The 20,026-nt window shown below is 40.7% G+C and overlaps 1 protein-coding gene across 2 annotated transcripts in view; it reads left to right on the top strand.

Annotated features, from left to right (window-relative positions):
• The first annotated feature begins 15,329 nt into the window (after positions 1-15,329).
• KCNAB1 (potassium voltage-gated channel subfamily A regulatory beta subunit 1) overlaps positions 15,330-20,026 on the top strand; it is a 422,904-nt gene continuing 418,207 nt past the window's right edge. For both annotated transcript variants that reach the window (XM_043595055.1, XM_043595052.1), the window contains exon 1: positions 15,330-15,902. In XM_043595055.1, coding sequence (XP_043450990.1) covers positions 15,628-15,902 — 275 coding nt within the window. In that variant the 5' untranslated portion in view covers positions 15,330-15,627. The remainder of the gene's footprint in view (positions 15,903-20,026) is intronic.

Here is a 20,026-nt window from a genome sequence, read left to right as displayed (position 1 = left end):
AATAGGAACAGGAACCAGGTGGGCCTTGTGATTTATAGTCCAATGATATCTATGTGGAACAGAGGACTTGCAGTTTACCAATAAAAAAAGACGTGCCAGGCAAAAACAAACACAACCCAAAGATATCCATGAGGGCAGGTACAGTGAGCAGAACTAAATCCCAGTATTGGTCTCAGCCTCTTGTCTGCCCAGAGATGCATTGACCCTTCTGAGATTACTGAGAAGCACAGCAATATACTCCTGGGCTGGCCTTCAAGGACTTGAACTTCTCCTTTTTTCATCAGCAGTTTCCTCTTTTTGATCTTGTTCTCACATCTTACATGTAATTATCCATCACATATTTTCCCAGTGCCAACTTCCTCACTCCCATTGCGCTCCCCCACCTGCCTGAAAAATCCCAACCCTGGGTCAACCAAAACATCCCATTTCTCTATGCTTACACCTGTACTCCTGAGCACTCCAGGAGATAATCATGGGCCTGCACTGATAAAGGCCACTATCCATTCATGGCTCCCAACTTCAGGCAAGCCCTGTTCCTTGGCAGTAATTTCATCCATCCTCCACCAGTGGCCATTTCAAACATTCTCCACTTGCTGGTTATTTGCTGTTTCTACTGTGGATAGATTCTCCACCTATATCTTTTCTGGGCACTGATTGACCTCAACAGGCAACATCTTCGGGCTCCTTGCCCTCTGGCTTCCTGTTGGGTTTTGTCAAGGGAGGCACTAGCAGAAGAACCAGATGGAAAGAGGACAGAGAAGTCGGGTCCTCTATTTCCCTGTTTCCTCTCTGCCTCACCATAAGTCTGACTAATGTCTCTGCTGGGCAATTCCCCCTTCATGGCTCCAGCTCTCAAGGTTGCACTTCCCTTTTCTTGCCCATTATTGCTAGCTCCTGGGTGCTTCGCACCCACCCCCCAACCCAACCCACATCTAACTGACTTGCCCCATAACTGACCCTCTTTAGTGACAGTCCTGTTCATATTGGTGGCCACATTATCCAGGCCTATAATGATACTCTTTGAGCATGCCATTGGTTTCCTGCTGAAAAGTGATTGTGCACATTCACTCTCCTCAAACACATGGACTCTCCAATGATTCCTTCACCCCCAGAATGAAGTGATCCCTTCATTCCTACAACACAGAGAGAACAGAGGCCACTAGAAGGGAACCACTTCACCTCCTTCCATTAAGCCTAAAACCTTCCTGCATCTGCTTCTATCCTCCCCCCATTTCTCCTCTTATATTAACAAGTTTTCCAGCCCCTGCCTGAGACCAGTTTGTCTACTTGCACTCTGGATTTTATGATCCCATCCACCTGGGGACCTTGTTGTGTCTGTTGTTGTCTCTCTCTATAGTCTTCAGACTGTCCCTCACACAGTTTCTCCCTTCCTTCCAGCAGTCAAAGTTGCCTAAGACCTTCCTATCTTTATTTTATTTTTTAAAAATGTTTGTTTATTTTTGAGAGAAAGAGAGAGACAGAGTGTGAGCGGGGGAGGGACAGAGAGAGAGAGGGAGACACAGAATCTGAAGCAGGCTGCAGGCTCTAGGCTCTGAGTTGTCAGCACAGAGCCCGATGTGGGGCTTGAACCCATAGACTGTGAGATCATGACCTGAGCCAAAGTTGGACGCTTAACTGACTGAGCCACCCAGGTGCCCCGGGCTTTCCTATCTTTAAAACACCCCCCCTCAACACCTCCTTCTCTTTAGCCACCATATTTCTCTCTTCCACATCACAGCAATCATGTGCAATCTCCGTATTCTCACCTCCCATTTGCTGAGGGTGACCTCTCTAGCCCCTAATGGGAAGCTTATCTGTTTAAAGGATCATACCATCCTTTGCTGAATCTGGCTTATTATCTTTAGTAGGAGTTTACTTGCCTCTCTTTTAAAAATTATGTTTAAAAAAGAAAATGGGGGGTGCCTGGGTGGCGCAGTCGGTTGAGCGTCCGACTTCAGCCAGGTCACGATCTCGCGGTCTGCGAGTTCGAGCCTCGCGTCGGGCTCTGGGCTGATGGCTCAGAGCCTGGAGCCTGTTTCCGATTCTGTGTCTCCCTCTCTCTCTGCCCCTCCCCCATTCATGCTCTGTCTCTCTCTGTCCCAAAAATAAATAAACTTTGAAGAAAAAAAAAATCTTAAAAAAAAAAAAAAAGAAAATGGGTTATAAGTCTGAAATATTTGTTAAATGTTGTTAATGCCAGCATTTCATACTTACTTTTCAGTTATAACTCACGAAAGAATCCTTGGGAAAATGTAAATGTACCTCAGCACTGGGCATCAGGGCAAGGGGAGGCATGTATCAGTTTCTGTGAGGCAGGAAGCAAAAACTATGGCCACGAGAGGAGCTCAAAGCCAGGAGTGGGGTCTGAGGGTTTGAGGCAAAGTGCATTCACACATAGTTCTCACCTGTAGATGGCAGAGTCTGTGGTGCTTTAGGAGAGAGTCCTAAATTCGTCTTGAATGTAATCTTTATTCTCCTTCATCTCCACCTGGGAACATCTGTGTTAATCCTGCTGACCTCCAATAATCAGAAGGAAGTTTTATATACAAAGCATATTCTTCAACAGACCTCCAACTCATGTTTAAAGAGCAGCTACTCAATAATGAAAGAACATGAATTTTAGAATCAGACAGGCTTGGGTGATCTTAGGAAAGTTATTGAACTCTCTAGGTCTCAGTTTCTTCTGTATTAGTCAAAATGCATTCTCCCTGTTCAACCTCTTCATATACACAGTCTCCCAGTACATGCAGATTAGTGCTTCTCAAACTTCTATATGCATATGAATCACCTGGGCGATCTTGTTAAAATATACGTCCTGGTTCAGTGGGTCTGGAGTAATTCTGCACTTCTAAGAAGTTCTCAAGTGCTACCCAAACTGCTGATCCTTGGACTGCACTTTGAGTAGCAAAAGCTTCTCCGAGCATTGATCATATGAGTATGAAAAAACAAAATGAGTTACCGTCTCTTACAGCAACTGGAAGTTTCATAATGTCCCTTAGCCTTTTTCAAGATCTTTTATAGGGATGATGGGAGTGTTCTGAGTAGCTCTGGAGAGTCCGCAGCCCTGCAAATGGCTGGAACTCCTGTCACTTCGATGTTGGTGTGGCCAGGTCTGCTTGCCCTACTGGTTCTGACTTCTGTATTCTCCCAGTTCATGTCCTGGCCAGCCATGGCATCTTAGCCCTTTTCAGGCACTTCAGATATTTATAGGGCAACCTCTTTTTTTCCAGTCTCCCCTCCATTAACTAGCCTGTGTGGACTGGTTCCTAAATAAGGTCTGGACATTTTGGAATGAAATATTCCCTGCTGACATGCCTTAAACTTTGTGAGTATTGGGCCATAATAGTATAAATCAGCTTTTAGACTCTGAGAAAAAATTGGGACCAAAAAAGTATTGGGCCAAGCTCTTCCATGTGTATTTATTACAGTCAAATAAAGCAAGTGTACTTTGACACACTTGAAAAATACTCTAGGCGTTAAAATGTAAATAATATCACAATAAATGACCAGATGTCATCATAACAATGTCTATGGTTTTACTAGAGCACTTTCTATGTCCCAGGTGCTATACATTTAATATCTGTAATCTTCATAGAAACATCGTCATCTGTATTTCCTTCTGGTGCCAATGGGGATACTGGGACTCAGAGAGGTTAGACAATGTCCCCGGGTCACATCGCTCCTATTCAGGAGAGCCTGGATCCACCACCTGTGTCTCATGTGAAATCCTGCTAAACCACTTCTGCTCTTCATGCTATCTTTTCAGTAGACAGCCACTTCCTTAAATACATATCGTGTTTTACTTTTGCCATTTACTTTCTCATCAATAACATTTGTGGATTTCATTAATGAGGCTCCCCTTAACTTGAAACAATGTGATCATCACAATGGGAAATATCAGTGAGGGGCTTCCTCAAAATATTTGGTTGAATTTAAGCCATTTAAAATTTTTTTTAATGTTTATTATTTATTTTTGAGAGAGGGAGAGTGCAAGCAGGGGAGGGACAGAGAGAGGGACACACAGAATCCAAAGCAGGCTCCAGGCTCTGAGCTGTCAGCACAAAGCTTAATGTTTGTTATTTATTTTTGAGAGAGAGAGTGCAAGCGGGGGATCTCACAAACCATGAGATCGTGACCTGAGACACTTAACCGACTGAGCCACCCAGGCTCCCCTGGTTGAGTTTAATCTTACACAAATGCAATCCTGAGGATCCAGAATGGGTAGGAAATGGAGTCACTGTTTATCCCAGATAGTGAGGCAGTGTCTGTCTATGAAGGTGTGAATGCATCAGAAATGTGGGCCGTTATTTGCATTTCCAATGTAGGGCTGACAGAATACTTGAGTTCATACCGAACCACACGCTAAGAGCCCTGGTATATTATTTCTGTTGCGAGTGACTGAACTGGGCTCAGGCCCCAGGATGGGAATTGAGGCAATGAGACCTTTATAGGAACTGGGCCAAAGTCATCACTGCAGCAATGCTCCAACAAGGGAGGAGTGACTTAAAGATTGGGCTCCTCGAATAGTGTTTATGAGCTAGAAGACCCTTTAAGTCTGTGGAGTCATCTTTCAAGCTTTAAAGAAACAAGTCTGAGTAAATTACAGGATTACTGGGCAATAGTTGGGACAGGTTACTTTGGCCTGACATTTAAATGTTTCCTGTAAGATCACAGAATGTCATTGATTCTGGTTGTCTAACTATCATTAGAACTTGTCTACACGTTTTTTATTAAAATTTTTTTAATGTTTTATTTATTTTTGAGAGAGAGAGAGAGAGAGAGACAGAGCACAAGCAGGGGAGGTGCAGAGAGAAAGGGAGACACAGAATCCTAAGCAGGTTCCTGGCTTTGAGCTGTCAGCACGGAGCCCGACCCAGGGCTCGAACTCACGAACCGTGAGATCATGACCTGAGCTGAAGTCGGACACTTAACTGACTGAGTCACCCAGGTGCCCCAGACTTGTCTGCTTTTGAAAACAAGAAAATAATTACCTCCCATTTTTCATGCTCGTGACTTTTCCTTTTTGGGATTATGCTCAGTCCTTCTTTAAAGGGAAGGAGATGGAGAAAATGTAGATGATTTCTACCTCTCTGTCTCTAGATTCTATAAGAGGCTGCTGAAGGCTTATACAGAATAGTTTTTTTTTCTTCAAATTTCCTTGAAGCAGTGATTACAGAGATGGCATAGCCTTCAGCACACATTTCATTGACAGCTTCGATGTGTTTTCTTTGTTTGCCAAACACTTTATTTTCAGAGAGGATTGCTCCTTGCTTTATAAGTAGCAATGTTCTAAAATCTATGAAGAGGAATTGTATTTTCTTTCAATGATGACATTCCAAAAGAAACGTGTAGCATATTAGGGCTCAGTGAGTTAAGCATCCAACTCTTGATTTTGGATCAGGTCATGATCTCCTGGTTTGTGAGTTAGAACCCCGCATCCGGCTCCATGCCGACAGTGAGAAGCCTGCTTGGGATTCACGCTCTCTCTCTGCCCCTCCCCCACTCATTCTCTCTCTCTCTCTCTCTCTCTCTCTCTCTCAAAATAAATACATAAACTTAAAAAAAAAGAAATGTGTAGCATATTAAAGCAGCAGAAATGCAGTAGGAATACAAAGTGACTCACTATACAGTGTTAAGTATTTAAAAGGTAATAAAGATGACCCATAGTAATTCATGGTTAGCAAATTAACAGGAAAGAAGAAACCAACCTTGCAACAGGCAGGTAAAGAATAAAACCCAAAACTTTAGTGGAGCAGTGTGCGTTTATTAACATCATAAAGCAGGAGTGACAGGAACTGACCTCTTAAATTCAGTGCACAGAGTTTGTTCCTGGAATGAATCCACATTACTGGTGAAACACAGCATCCGGCTTTGATTCTTTCAAAGGAGCTGAAAGTAGAGCAAGTCACAGAACCTTTCTGGGCCGACATCTCCTCATCTAAGGATGGAACCCGCAGTGAGAATACATGACAACCATTCAGATCTGTAACTACATGGCTATGGGTTGTTGTGATAGATGTTGTTATTCTGACCAGTAGTAGCAGCCCTCATTTGGAAAAGGCTCTGGCTCAAACTTCTCCTTGCTGAGAGTTGGAGGTTAGTACCCTTGTGCTCTGCCCGTCATAGCCTATAAATGCAGCCCTGCCGGTCTGCCGATGTGTTTCACTTATCCGGAAATGGCCTCATAGCTTCTACTGGGTTCTACCAAGTTCAGAAGACAGAGGAACCTTGACAGTAATAAAAGTATCGATCATCTTAGGATGAGAATGGAAAACAACTGAAAACACAGTGGGGCAGTGGCGGGGGGGGTGTGTGGGACAGTGCCTGGGTGGCTTAGTCTATTAAGCATTCGACTCTTGACTTTGGCTCAGGTCATGATCTCATGGTTCGTGAGTTTAAGCCTTGTGTTGGGCTCTACTCTGACCATGTGGAGCCTGCTTGGGATTCTCTCTCTCTCTCTCTCTCTCTCTCTTCCTCCCCTACTGTTCACACTCGTGTTCTCTCTCAAAATAAATAAATGAACTTTAAAAAATAATAAACATTTGAATTCATGGCAAGGATACAAGAACATCACTCATCCCTCAGTGTCTAGCTCATAAAAACCTTCATTTCCTTTGAGAGCAGAGCAGAAATGCTGCCAATTCCAGGTAGTCACTTTTGAATGGCAACTCAGTCAGTTTCAGATTGTCTCCTTACCTCCCTTCTTGGGGTAATTCTAAGTTTCTAGGGACCTTACATATTTTCTTGACTGTGGGAGGTGCGTCTGGTGCCGGTGCCGTCCTCGTCCTGACATGCCTGCTCTTGAGGCTGCCAGTCCCCCAGGGGCGAGACACCTTCCCTTGCACCAGGGCCCACAGCAGGGCACTTTGCAGTTCCCTTGTCTTGAGCCCAGCTTTCCTGGATGCTGGCTTCTGTCTGTCATTTCTGCGCGCCTTATGTGGGAGGGACCACTGCTAGAGAAACCTTTAGGTTGCTGTTCTACATCACGCTCAGGGTATGTGTGGGATGCGTATACCTCCTGTTTGGAAGGACATTACCGTTTTTGCCTGTTGTTTCTATGTGACTATTAATAACAGCACTCTCTTCCCTCCCCACAGTGGCCCAGTTTCACAACATATTGGGTTACCTTGATGTGCACGACTCAGGGAGGCCCCCCCTTCAGTCTACCTGGCCAAACACCTCCATCAGCCATTGCTTCCTTGTCACTCAGATACCTTCTTGCACACAGAGCAAGTAGGGCCAGTGGCACCTCAGGCCTAATCAAGTCTACTCCAATACTCTCATTTGGCCTCTAGTTTCTTCTTGGCCCTGAGGGAAGGGAGAGGAAGAAAATAATAATCATGCAATCGAATGTCCTTCCCCTCTTGATGACTATGTTCTAAGCTTTCTCTCTTACTATTTACATAGGATTTTCTAGAAATAAAGCAAAACAAAACCTTTAAAGAAATTTTTTAAGGGTTATTTATTTTTGAGAGAGAGAGAGAGAGAGAGAGAGAGAGAGACCAAGTGCAAGCAGGGGAGGGGCAGAGAGAGAGGGAGACCCAGAATCCGAAGCAGGCTCCAGGTTCTGAGCCATCAGCACAGAGTCTGACTTGGGGTTGGAACTCAGGAGCCACAAGATCATGACCTGACCTGAAGTCGGACGCTCAACTGACTGAGCCACCCAGATGCTCCGAAACAAAACCTTTTTTAGGTTCCTGGCCCTGTCATTGACTTTCAAGAACCCATGGTGAAGGGAAAAGATCCAGTGGGTAAGATGCTGAAGGTGTGCCTGAAAGGTGGGACCTCAAAGAGGGGGGTGAAAGGGAGACGGATTAAGGGCAGGTGATAGGGGGCAAGACATACAGTAAAGGGAGCAGATGGTCAAGACAGTAGTAAAATTGTCGTAAAGCCATGTAGAACAGCATATCCTAATTAGCTCGCCCATAGCCATGATAAGAGCAGGAGAGAAAATGCTCCCTGCAGGCTGTCGGGATCAGAGGAAGCTTTATGATAGCCTGGAATCTCAATGCAGAAATTGGAAAAGGGGTAGGCAGAGAGCTTTACTGATAGGGAGAAAGGGAAAGGAATGATAAAAATGTGGTGTGAAGCAGCAGGCACTTTAGGGGAACCAGGAGTGAGGCAATCTAGTTGGAATACACTTTGTGCAGAGAAGCAGCTACACATGAAATTGAAAAAGCAGACTGGACAGAGATAGTGACTGGCCTTTAAAATCAATTTGATGAGTTTCAGCAGTATTTTATGGTGTAAGGAAAACACTGAAGGGTTTTGAGCACGAGAGAGATATAATTAGAGCAGGTTTCTCTTGCCCCTCTCTCCATCTGTCTATTTTCCTATTTTAGAGAAACTTACCTGTCAGTTATGCGTGTAGACTGGCTAAAACTTTGGAATGATGAGAGAAAGAAAGACCAGATAAGTATTTTAAATCAGCTATTATTACTATGCTCAATGAGGTAAAGGACAATAAGCTTTCAGGGAATGAAAAGCTAAGAAATCTCATCAGAGTAATCTAGAAAATAACCAAATGAAAATTCCAGAACTGAATAATATATTATCTGGAATTAAAGGGTTACAGGATGCACTTAGAATAGAAATGAAAAAGTGAGCTTGAAGAATAATCGATAAAACTGTACAATCCAGAGAAGAGAGAAACAAAAAAGAAAAGAATGAACGGAGCCTCAGGGACACAAGGAACAATTTCAAAAGACCTAATATATGTGTCATTGCTGTCCCTGAGAAGAGGAGAGAGACTGTAAAAATAATGGCCAAAACATTCTTAAATTTAGTAAAAGACAGAAATTTATAGATTCAAGAAGCTAAGCAAACTGAAGCAGAACAAGTACAAAACTGGAGCACATGATAGTCAAACTAATCAGAACCAAAGATAAAAAGAAAATATTTAAAACAGTGTAGGAGATTGCAGATAAGGGAAAAATGACTTGACCATTGATTTCTCATCAGAAAATGCAGAGGCCGGAAAACAATGAAAAAACATCTTCAAAGTGATGGAAGATAAAGAACTCAGAGTGAATACCTTTCAAGAAAGAAGCTGAAATAACATATTTTCAGATAAAAGAGAATTTCTTGTTAGCAGGCCTAAAAGAACTGTTCAGGGAAGTTCTGACTGTAGGAAATGAAAGTGAGTGGAAACGTGGATCTTTGGGAAGACACCAAGAGCATTAAAAATGGTGAATATGTGAGTGAATAGAAAAACTATGCCCACATGCACCCAGCAAACTCAATCCACCTGCCTCTGCCCTGTCTCAGCAAGTGGCTCAGGCCAAAAACCTTCCCATCATTCTTTTATACCTGCTTTCCTGGCACCAATGCACCAGGAAATTCTATGCTTGTCACCTTCGAAATAGGTACACAGTTTTACACCTTTTTATTACGGCCACGATTCACCATGTCTATGCTGCCATCATCTCTCTCCTCTCTCTTAGGTCATTGCAACAACCTCTACTAGTCTTCCTTCTGCTTGCCCCTGCCTGCAGTCTGTTCCAGCAAAGCAGCCAGAGCAATCCTTTTACTACATAAAACTGTTTGTTTCACTCTTCAGTCATCTCCTTCCATAAGCTCTCCATCTCAGAGATGTTGCTGGATGGATCTTTAACACATTGTTAAATGATACAGCATTGTGATTTTCATATGTATCTGAGAAGACATTTAAAGAACCGAATAATTTCATTATAATAAAAAAAAGCCTTCCATTTCCATTTATATGAACAAAGTTCTCAGAACATGTATCTTTAAAAATGAAAAAAAAAAAAAAGAGAGACTAGAATTGATGTTGAATCTTATCCCATTCTACCAGTGAAGAATATTACTCTATGGATACATGACCTAATTCAGAAAAAAAAAACTCCACCCTATCCATGTCATGAAAAGATACATTTCTGGGGCACCTGGCTGGTTCATTTGGAGGAACATGCGATGATTGATCTAGGGATCATGAGTTTGAGCCCCATGTTTGGTATAGATATTACTTAAATAAATAAATAAAATTTAAAAATAAAAAAATAAAGATACATTTTAAATATAATTTTACTTCTTATGGTAAGCAATAATTTTTCAAAATTTGGAATATCTAATTTTGATCAGTTATGTCTAATAATTGTCACGATAATTCAATTTCTAGGACATTTTATAACACGTATAGTCTTTTTTTTATATGAAATTTATTGTCAAATTGGTTTCCATACAACACCCAGTGCTCATCCCAACAGGTGCCCTCCTCAATACCCATCACCCACCCTCCCCTCCCTCCCACCCCCCATTAACCGTCAGTTTATTCTCAATTTTTAAGAGTCTCTTATGGTTTGGCTCCCTCCCTCTCTAACCTTTTTTTTTTCTCCTTCCCCTCCCCCATGGTCTTCTGTTAAGTTTCTCAGGATCCACATAGGAGTGAAAATATATGGTATCTGTCTTTCTCTGTATGACTTATTTCACTTAGCATAACACTCTCCAATTCCATCCACGTTGCTACAAAAGGCCATATTTCATTCTTTCTCACTGTCACGTAGTATTCCATTGTGTATATAAACCACAATTTCTTTATCCATTCATCAGTTGATGGACATTTAGGCTCTTTCCATAATTTGGCTATTGTTTAAAGTGCTGCTATAAACATTGGGGTACAAGTGCCCCTATGCATCAGAACTCCTGTATCCCTTGGGTAAATTCCTAGCAGTGCTATTGCTGGGTCATAGGGTAGATCATTTTCAATTTTTTGAGGAACCTCCACACTGTTTTCCAGAATGGCTGCACCAATTTGCATTCCCACCAACAGTGCAAGAGGGTTCCCATTTCTCCACATCCTCTCCAGCATCTATAGTCTCCTGATTTGTTCATTTTAGCCACTCTGACTGGCGTATAACACATATAGTCTTATGGATATAGAAAATAAAAATTTGGGGGCACCTGGGTGGCTCAGTCAGTTAAGTGTCCAACTTCAGCTCAGGTCATGATCTCATGTTTCATGGGTTTGAGCCCCACATGGGGCTCTGTGCTCACAGTTCAGAGCCTGGAGCCTCCTTTGGATTCTGTGTCTCCCTCACACTCTCTGCACCCACTCACTTTCTGTCTCCCAAAAATGATAAATGTTAAAAAAAAAGAAAATAAAATTTTTAACAGTTTTATTTATATTTGTTTTCCTTGCAGAATTATTTGATAGTATCATCTGTAAAATATTTTCAAGCATGCTAATATTTTATATCAGAATAAAATTCTGGGTGAGAAATGGACTAGAAAAACAAGTTCAGGGAGAAAAAGGAAGAATGTAAAATTTCCAACTGCTAAAGAAGAGAGTGTTCATGAATTTTTTAAATGTTTGGTGATAGATATCAAGTAGCCATGGGATTTAAATTCCACTGGATACATTTGAGATAGTGGCATAACAACTTTATTTTTAAAACAGCAATACTTATATGCTGGACATGGCATCTTTGCCACTTTTTAACTTTATGATGACAAATATATTTAAAAATGTTTAAGTTGATAGTTTTTCAAATTTTTAAAAGGGAAACATAAGCAGAAAGTTTGAATTCGAGTGTTTTAATAGCATCTAACTTGGAGAATAAGTCATTAATATCTATTAAATGTTTATATATGCTAGATACTGTTCTAAGTTTCACACATATTTTGTGAAATGTTTATCATAAGGGTATGAGTAATACCCTGGTTACTATTGCTGCACAATAAACCTTAAAACTTAATGGGGGTAATAAAGCAATCACTTATCTTACAATTTTGGAGGTTAGGGTTTGGGGATGGACTTGGGTGGGCTGTTCTCACTCGGGGTGTCTCATGCAGTTGCTGTCTGGTGTTGGCTGGGACTGCCGTCATCTGAAGGACCAGCTGTGCCTGGACACCCAAGCTGGCTGGCTCAGAGCGTTGGTGGTTGATGTTGGCTATTGTCTGGGAGCTCATCGGGTGCTACTGATCAGAGCACCTTCACGTGACTGTCCGCCATGGCAATCTCAAGGTAGTCAGGTTCCTTACATGGCAGCTGGTTTCCCCAGGATGATCGTTCCAACAATGATGGGTGAAAGCCATCTGGCCTTTCTGACATAGCATCACTTCTGGTATATTTTACTGATCAAAGCAATCAGAAGTCCACCCAGAATCAGGGGAAGGAAAATACATCCACCTGTCAATGGAAGGAGAGTCAAAGAATTTGAGGGTCATGTGTTTTTCTGTTTTTCTTGTTAATTTTAAATACTGCTATTTCTGTAGTTACATTTATTTTTGTTTCTAATTTTTAATATGCCTTCCCCCCCTCAATTAAGACCTTTTTTCTTCATTCTGCTTGAGGTTTGTCTCCTTTTTGTCTTTTCATTTTATTTTGTTATTTTTTTTTTTCCTTTTGTGCCCCTGGAGTTCCATCGTCTTCCTTTCCTGACTGCCTGTAGACAACCAGCTTTAGCCTGTGCCCAGGCTATGCCCGATTTTCCCCTCCTGACTCAGTCCTACTCATTTTTTTTTTCTCCTTTCCTTCCTTCCTTCCCTCAAAAACTTATATGTATATCTATATATCTATATCTATATCTATATCTATATCAAAGTTTATATTATATATAATACAATATATATTATTCTATATATATATTAATCAAGTTTATATATATAAACTTCTCTCTCTCTATATATATATAACATACATATAATTTCAGTATGTATGTATTACCTGAGAAAAGCCTTTTTGGAGAAGGACTGGGGAAATCTCTATGGTATACACTTGCTATTATATTTCAGTGTCTTTCCTTAAGTTACATGGCTTCTCTCTCTTTTTTTTTAATTAGCATGTGAATCTTCCTTAGCTCAATACTGTAAGGTTCAGCCTTGTTCATTCTCCTTCAATACTGCATAGTGCTTAGCTTACTGTTGGGGACCTCCTAGGTAGAACTTCAAAAATTATAATGAATAAATAAAAGACTGAATCCAAGATTTATAAAGATACAGATACACACACACATATTGGCTAAAAAATATATAGATTACATTTAAAAAAACAATTTATTTCTCCCACCCCACCACCCTGCCTCTGACAAGCACCGATCTAATCTCTGTATCTATGAGCTTTCTTTTTCTTTCCTTTTTTTTTTTTTTTGGTTCCACATATAAGAGAGATAATATGGTATTTGTCTCTCTCTGTCTGATTTATTTCACTTAGCATAATGCTCTGGGGTCCATCCATGTTGTCACAAATTGCAAGCTTTCTTTTTTATGGCTGAATAATATTCCGTTGCATATGTGTCTCTGTGTGTGTACAATCACAATTTCTTTATCCTTTTATCCATTGGTGGACACTTAGTTTATTTCCTAAAAAAATGTTAAACTAGAACTACCATATGACCTAGCAATCCCACTTCTAGTTATTAATTCAAAGAAAACAAAAACATTAACTTGAAAAGATATCTGTACCCCATTGTTCACTGCAGTATAGTTTACAATAGCCAAGATAACGGAAACAACCTGTGTCCATTGATGGATGAATGGATAAAGAAATTGTGGTACGTTTAGACAATGGAATATTATTCATCCATAAAAAAGAATGAGGGCTATGTTTTAAAACTGCCACAGGTAGATAATTATTCCTGTCTTTATAGATGAGCAAAGGAAAACATAGTGGGGTTAAGTAACTTGCCTGAGTTCATAGAGCAGGTAAGTGATGGAGTTAGGTTTCAGACCCAAGCAGTCTGACTTTACAGCAGAGCTCCTTAACACAATAGCACTGCCTCCTAAGAAAGGCAAGCCAAGGGACCTGGGAAGCACCTTTGGCTGAATGAATGTATTTCCCTCTCCCCAGCTCCACTACAGAGTCCCCAATTGACACATGACCAACAATATCAAAGTAGGGAGACTGTCCTCAGAGTCCACACTTTGAGAAGTCTATTGGATACCATTGTTGTCAGAGCTCCTTGATGGCTCAAGGGTTGGAGGGCAGGGTGAGGAATTGGAGAGGTTGCAGCTGTTGGTGCTAAACATTCGTAAGCCTCCTCAGTGCTGGGTAGGATAGACCCCATAACTTGGTAGCAGCTGCCTCCTTGCTCTTTGGTCAATATTTCAGGTGTTACATTGCTTTATGGTCATAGTTCTAATCCTAGTTTACTAGATATTAATATTAAACATCTGTTGCCTAAATACGGGAGAGTCCACATGATATGATTTGCTGTCCTCTCATTCTCAGCTTTGATTAATTAGCAACCATGGGCATCTTCAAAGACATCTCTATGATTTCCACAGGAGTCAACTTTTTAAGAAGAACCTTGTCTTTCCTCTTTTCTCCCCTGTCATTCGCAGAGGCTATAAAACCTCACATTCCCTCTCTAATTAAAAAATTTTTTTTCATGTTTCTTTATTTTTGAGTGGGGGGGTAGAGAGAGGGGGACAGAATCTGAAGCAGGCTTCAGGCTCTGAGCTGTCAGCACAGAGCCCGACGCAGGGCTCGAACTCACGAACCGTGAAATCGTGACCTGAGCAGAAGTCGGGTGCTTAACCGACTGAGCCACCCAGGTGCCCCTGATTTTTATTGGATAGACAAATTCACAAACTGTCTCAAGTTCTTTAGATGTAGCCAACACTGAGTAGTTGATATAGGAAGGACTGAGGTTGATTGGGGGGATGCCTGGGCTTAGCGGCTCATCAAACAACTTTGTAGTAGACACATAGGTGGGCACTAATGTCATCGTCCCTTGAGCTAGGACTGATTGGTGGGCATGTGTGGGTCAGTCACATGGGTCTTGAGTACAGGGCCATTAACTGAACTTTCTTTCCATCTTCAGGGCTGGTTTTCATGGGCTCTGAGCACATACACCCCCACGTCTATATGTGCACACACTGGCTCTTTCCACTTCCTTTCAGCCTCCTAGTTTGGTTACGGCAGCTTCAGCCTCAGTCTATTTAGTTGTAACGTGATTCTCAGGCCTTCCATCCCTCAAAAGTATGGAAAGGGTCAGTTACCGAAGCCCTGATGGTGGCCCTACCTTTCTTCATTAGGAATGAAAGAATGTTTGACATATATTATGTGGTTCACTGACGTTCAAAAAGCCGTCCTCTCCCAAAGGATCATGAGATAAGTTAAAAATATTATTTTAAGGCTTACACGAGAGGAATGATCCTCCCCTTGCATTGATATTGTGAAACTTATTCGAGGAAATTCACACCAAAACGTTTAAAACTCTAAAGGGACTCTAATTAAGAATGGCTAATGAACCTCTAGACGTCTGTTTTTAAATATAACTCTGACATGATGACCAAATATAATTTACCAGCCTTAATGATCTCAGGTTCCGTATTTTTAAAATGAGTCAAGTCCAAACTTTGAAGAAGAAACAGCACCGTAACAGCTTCAGCATTACAAAGTTGCTAGGGGTTGTTTTTTTTTTTTTTTTTAAATTTCCACGTTCCAAGGTAGCACAGGTAGTGGCCGCCCTAGCCCTTCCTCAGGAAAGTTAGAGATAGCCTTTCATCCCCCAGCCACAGACCTGGCTCAATTACAGCGTTGCTGCAGGATAAGGTTAAGGGGATGGGGGAGGACGGGGAGGACGAGGGAGACAGAAAAATCAATTCAAATTACTTTGACGACAGTGACTCAGAGTCGTCTCTGATAGACACGAAAGCTCCAGGATGCTGGCGGCCCGGACCGGGGCAGCCGGGAGTCAGATCTCAGAAGAGAATCCCAAGTTCAGGAGACAATCTGGGCTTTCCACGGGGGGCAAAGACAAATCTCCCAAGAAAGCCTCAGAGAATGAGAAAGACCGCAGCCTCAGCCCCACGGGGCAAACCCAGCTCAGGGCTCGCCAGCTGGCTCTGGTGCGCGAAGTGGAGATGAACTGGTACCTAAAACTCTACGACCTGTCCAGCGAGCACACCGCCGCTCACACTGCCGGCATGCCCCACAGGTAAGCCTCCGCCCCTCTCGGCGCGTGCTTCGGGAGACTCCACTCTTCAGAGTGGATGCCGGATTTCTTTTCCCGTGCTGCTGGAGATCTTAATGGCTCTAATTGTTTCATGGATGATTGACACTCCCAAATGCGTAACCACAGAGCAGGAACTTGGCGAAAATGGCAAATAATGCTCCCTGGATTGTTACTCAAAAGACACCCCGTGTAAGGAGGCAAAAGACCCTCAAGGGCTGGCAGGAGCAGAGGGTATGGCATTCAGATCTCTTTTAAGTGAAAATCAGAGGAGCTCAAAGATTGCAGGAAAATGCCCCTTTCCACCATAGCAACAAAAAAGACTTTGCAGTCGTTTTGCACTTCCTTTACCTTGAGAACTTGGGGATGAAGGAGGGAAATGTGTTTTGCTTGTTTGCAAAGTGTACAGTTGAATAGTGTGACTTTGTTGAATGACAACTTAGTCTGGCAATCGGAGTGCAGAGTAGAACACCCAATATGACCCAATGTGCAATCTGCAATATGACCCAATCTGACCCCAATATGGGGGTCTGAGACCCTCCTCTGAGTAAGGAAGACAGCATCAGGACAAAGGGCACATTTCAAAAAAGTGGGGAATCTCTCTAGATTTAATTTCTGTTCTTTTCTCAGCCTCAGCTTCAAATACTGCAGAACAGAAATAATTTCGCAAATCTTAATGTTATAAGGCAAAATGCACTGAGTAAAAGTGGTCTGAGTCCTGAAATTTAAGAGTGCTTATTCCCAATTGCTACAAAAAACATCTCTTAGGAAAAGGATAATTTTGCAAAGAAAGTTATTGTGAAAATAAAGCCTGAAATAACTATTTTCATTAGATGGTAATAAAAATTAATCAGAAATGAAATGGTCAAAGTATAGAAAACTTCTTTTGTAGAAACTGTGTAGTAGTATGGACATTCTGGAATGTACTTACTAAAGCATCCCAGTGTGCTCTGCACTGTCCCTATTTTTATGTTTCTAATTCCAAAAGGACACTATAGAAAAGTTTATCTGGCCATGAAATCAATTGATTTAGCAATTGATGCCTGTAGACTAACCACTTGTTGGAGTACACACTTCTAAATGCCCGAATTTCCCTTTTTCCATTCCCTTTTCATGGCAGGAATAAAATAGATATTTCCAAATCTAAGCCACTATTTAAAAATCAACATTTAAGAAATAGAACAAGATAAAGTTTCTAGAAATGTTCTGTGAAATACATTTACTATTTATGGCCAGAGTGATTTGTCTGAAGCTCTTGTAAGCTGTCGTGCTTACATTTGGGGTACAAGGAGGAAGGACCAAAGAGAATGGCCTCAAGTCAGAGAAAGCTTGAATGACCTGTCAGTGTTGGACTTCACATCTATAAATCTTAGAGCTATCATTAATGAGCTTCTGGAAAGAGAGTTAAGTGGCAAAGCCCTGATAATGATTTCCTTCCGTAACACATTCTTTTACTTACTGTAGACCAGAAGCTTAAAGGAATAAAGGAGTAAAGACTCCTTAAAGCAGTCTTACACAGGAATTTTATGATTCGGTTTTATGTTCTGTTTTATGATCATAAAATTCCTACTCTGTTATCTGATGGTGGAATAACATTTATCAGGTCAGAGGGGAATATTCATTAAGGTAACCAGATTTAGCCAGCAACTCTTGGGAAGAAACTAATATCTACTCTTTTTTTGCTTTACTCAAACAATACTAACTTGTCCTTTAGTCAGAAGACATGACCCAGAATTAATGGTTTCTATGGTAATCTGTGGGGCAGGGTTATTAATCGTTGATTTGCAGTAACTTTGGGTGTCCTTTGTTTAGTGAGAAGTTCAAGAAGAGTGAAAATCATTTCTATCTTACACCATCAAAAGCAGCAAAAAAATTCTCCTCCCCCTTTATTTTTGCAACATGATTTCCTAGGAGGAAACTAGTGTGTGCAGTTGGAACTAAGTCCATTTATAAATTAGATTTATCTCAGAGCTCTGTACATGCATATCTCAGAAAAAGAGTTCTCATTGTCAGCTCTTTTCCTTTTTATACCACAGTGTTGGGACTACCGACCTCAGTTGAGTCCTTGAGATCATTAGGATAATGACCATGACTAATGGTACAATCCCCTTAAATAGTAATGTAAGTAGTAGAATGTGCACTCCCCCAAGCCACCTGCTTTTCTTTCATTTATAGATGAAAAGCATAGCCCAAGAGTGATAATTCCATTAGAGACCTGTATGTAGAATATAAATATGATTAAAATAAGAACAAATGTATTCATCTGTGAAACCTGACTTATAGGACAGAATATGAAATGCATTGAAGAGTCCTTGAAGATATACACATTTGCTATGGGCAAGGATTTTATGGGTTGTTGGTTAATGGCCATCAATAGGAAAATGCTAGAGGGCTCTAACTCTAATTTCCTTTCTGAGAGGATGGAGTGACAATATTTTCCAGCAAGTTAATTCTAGTTCATGAGGGATTTGAGAATTGTCTTATCCTCAGATTCAATAATAACCTATATTTGAAAAAAGAGTATTATTAAATGATTAAATGAAAGCATTAGAAATTGAGAGGGCCCCAGCCGTCCTGGTATATTTAAGAAATAAAATTGCAGGAAGCAGGGCAGAGAAAGCACATTCGTTTTGTGGGAAATGGTTCTGACCCCCTTTCCGGGGAGAGATCTGTATCTACATAGGATTACATATGAAACAATCTAATATAATTGCTTCATACTGATTGGCCACTTTACAGAGTTGACTGATCACCCTGTGATCCTGGTGTATTTTATGCACCATTTCTCTGCATAGTGAGAAAGAGTGGTGCAGGGGCCAGCGTCCTGAGGTTGGAGGCAAAAAGTTGGCTTTAAGTTCTTGTGTAACTATAGATATGAGTTTTAAAGAGTTTATTTATTGTTTTTAATAGCATTTTTTTTTCAGATTACAAAAGCAGCATCTAAACAAGGTAGAAAAATTTGAAAGCAAACACATATAAAGAAGAAAGGCAATACTGTTAATAATTGGTGTGCTTTCCCCCAGCCTTCTGAATTGGAATCATTCTATACATTTTGTTTTCTACCTTTTTTTTCACTTAATATTATGCCAGTCCATTTTATTATCTTAAAGACAGCTTAAAAATTTCTTTCTAAGGACTATATCTTATTATATTATTGCTTAGCTATTCTTATTTTGTTTAGTGTTTATCATTATCATAAATAATATTATAATAATGTCTTTATATCAGATTTGAAAAATATATCTCTGGTTATTTTCTTAGGCTCTACTTCTAGAAGAATAATTAATGGGTGAATGTTATACATACTACATTACATACACATATATACAAACACATACATATTTATTCTTAATGTACATCATAAATTGCTTTTTGAAAATATTTTCTCAATGTGCTCTGCTACCAGCAATATTTGGGGATACCTATTTCATTGCTTTCTCTATACGCATAGTGTTTATATGGAATCCATAGCATTGAGGGTTTTTTTAATTAAGCTTTTAAGATCCCAATGTAATTAACATACAGTGCTATATTAGTTTCATATGTACAATATGGTGCTTCAACAATTCTATACATTACTTGGTGCTCATCACAGGGGCACTCTTTAATCCCTGCCCTATAGCACTGATTTTTATAGTTAAACAAGTTGTTAGGTAAGTTAATTAACTTTTTTGAGTCTCAATTTCTTTGACTGCGAAAGAGGACTAATAGCATTATAAGGGACCGTTAGTAAAAATTAAGTGAGATAACGTACAAATGATTTGAAAAGAGTAATATATTTTGTTTCCGAATTCTCTAAAAGGTTGCGATGTGACCCCATATTGTTCATGGTGTGTCGAAAGCTTATGCAGGTAATTAAGGATGGGGTGACTCTTAACATACCTGGCAAAAATGTGCACCTCACCTGGCACCTGACAGCTGAGAGGATCCTGTTGTGCTCAATTAATATTTATGGGATACCACTGTGTTCTTAATAGAGGCTTTCTGGGGATTCATACAGTCACCATCCTCCTGGGGAAAAATGACTTGGGGATAGAATACAAAGAGCTTTTAAGTACTTTTTAATACAGTATTAACATTCCAAACCATAGCTGAGTGAACCTATTAAA

Source organism: Prionailurus bengalensis, chromosome C2 (genome assembly GCF_016509475.1).
Source record: "Prionailurus bengalensis isolate Pbe53 chromosome C2, Fcat_Pben_1.1_paternal_pri, whole genome shotgun sequence".
Classification (NCBI taxonomy): Eukaryota; Metazoa; Chordata; class Mammalia; order Carnivora; family Felidae; genus Prionailurus; species Prionailurus bengalensis.
This window is presented reverse-complemented; position numbering and strand designations above follow the sequence as displayed.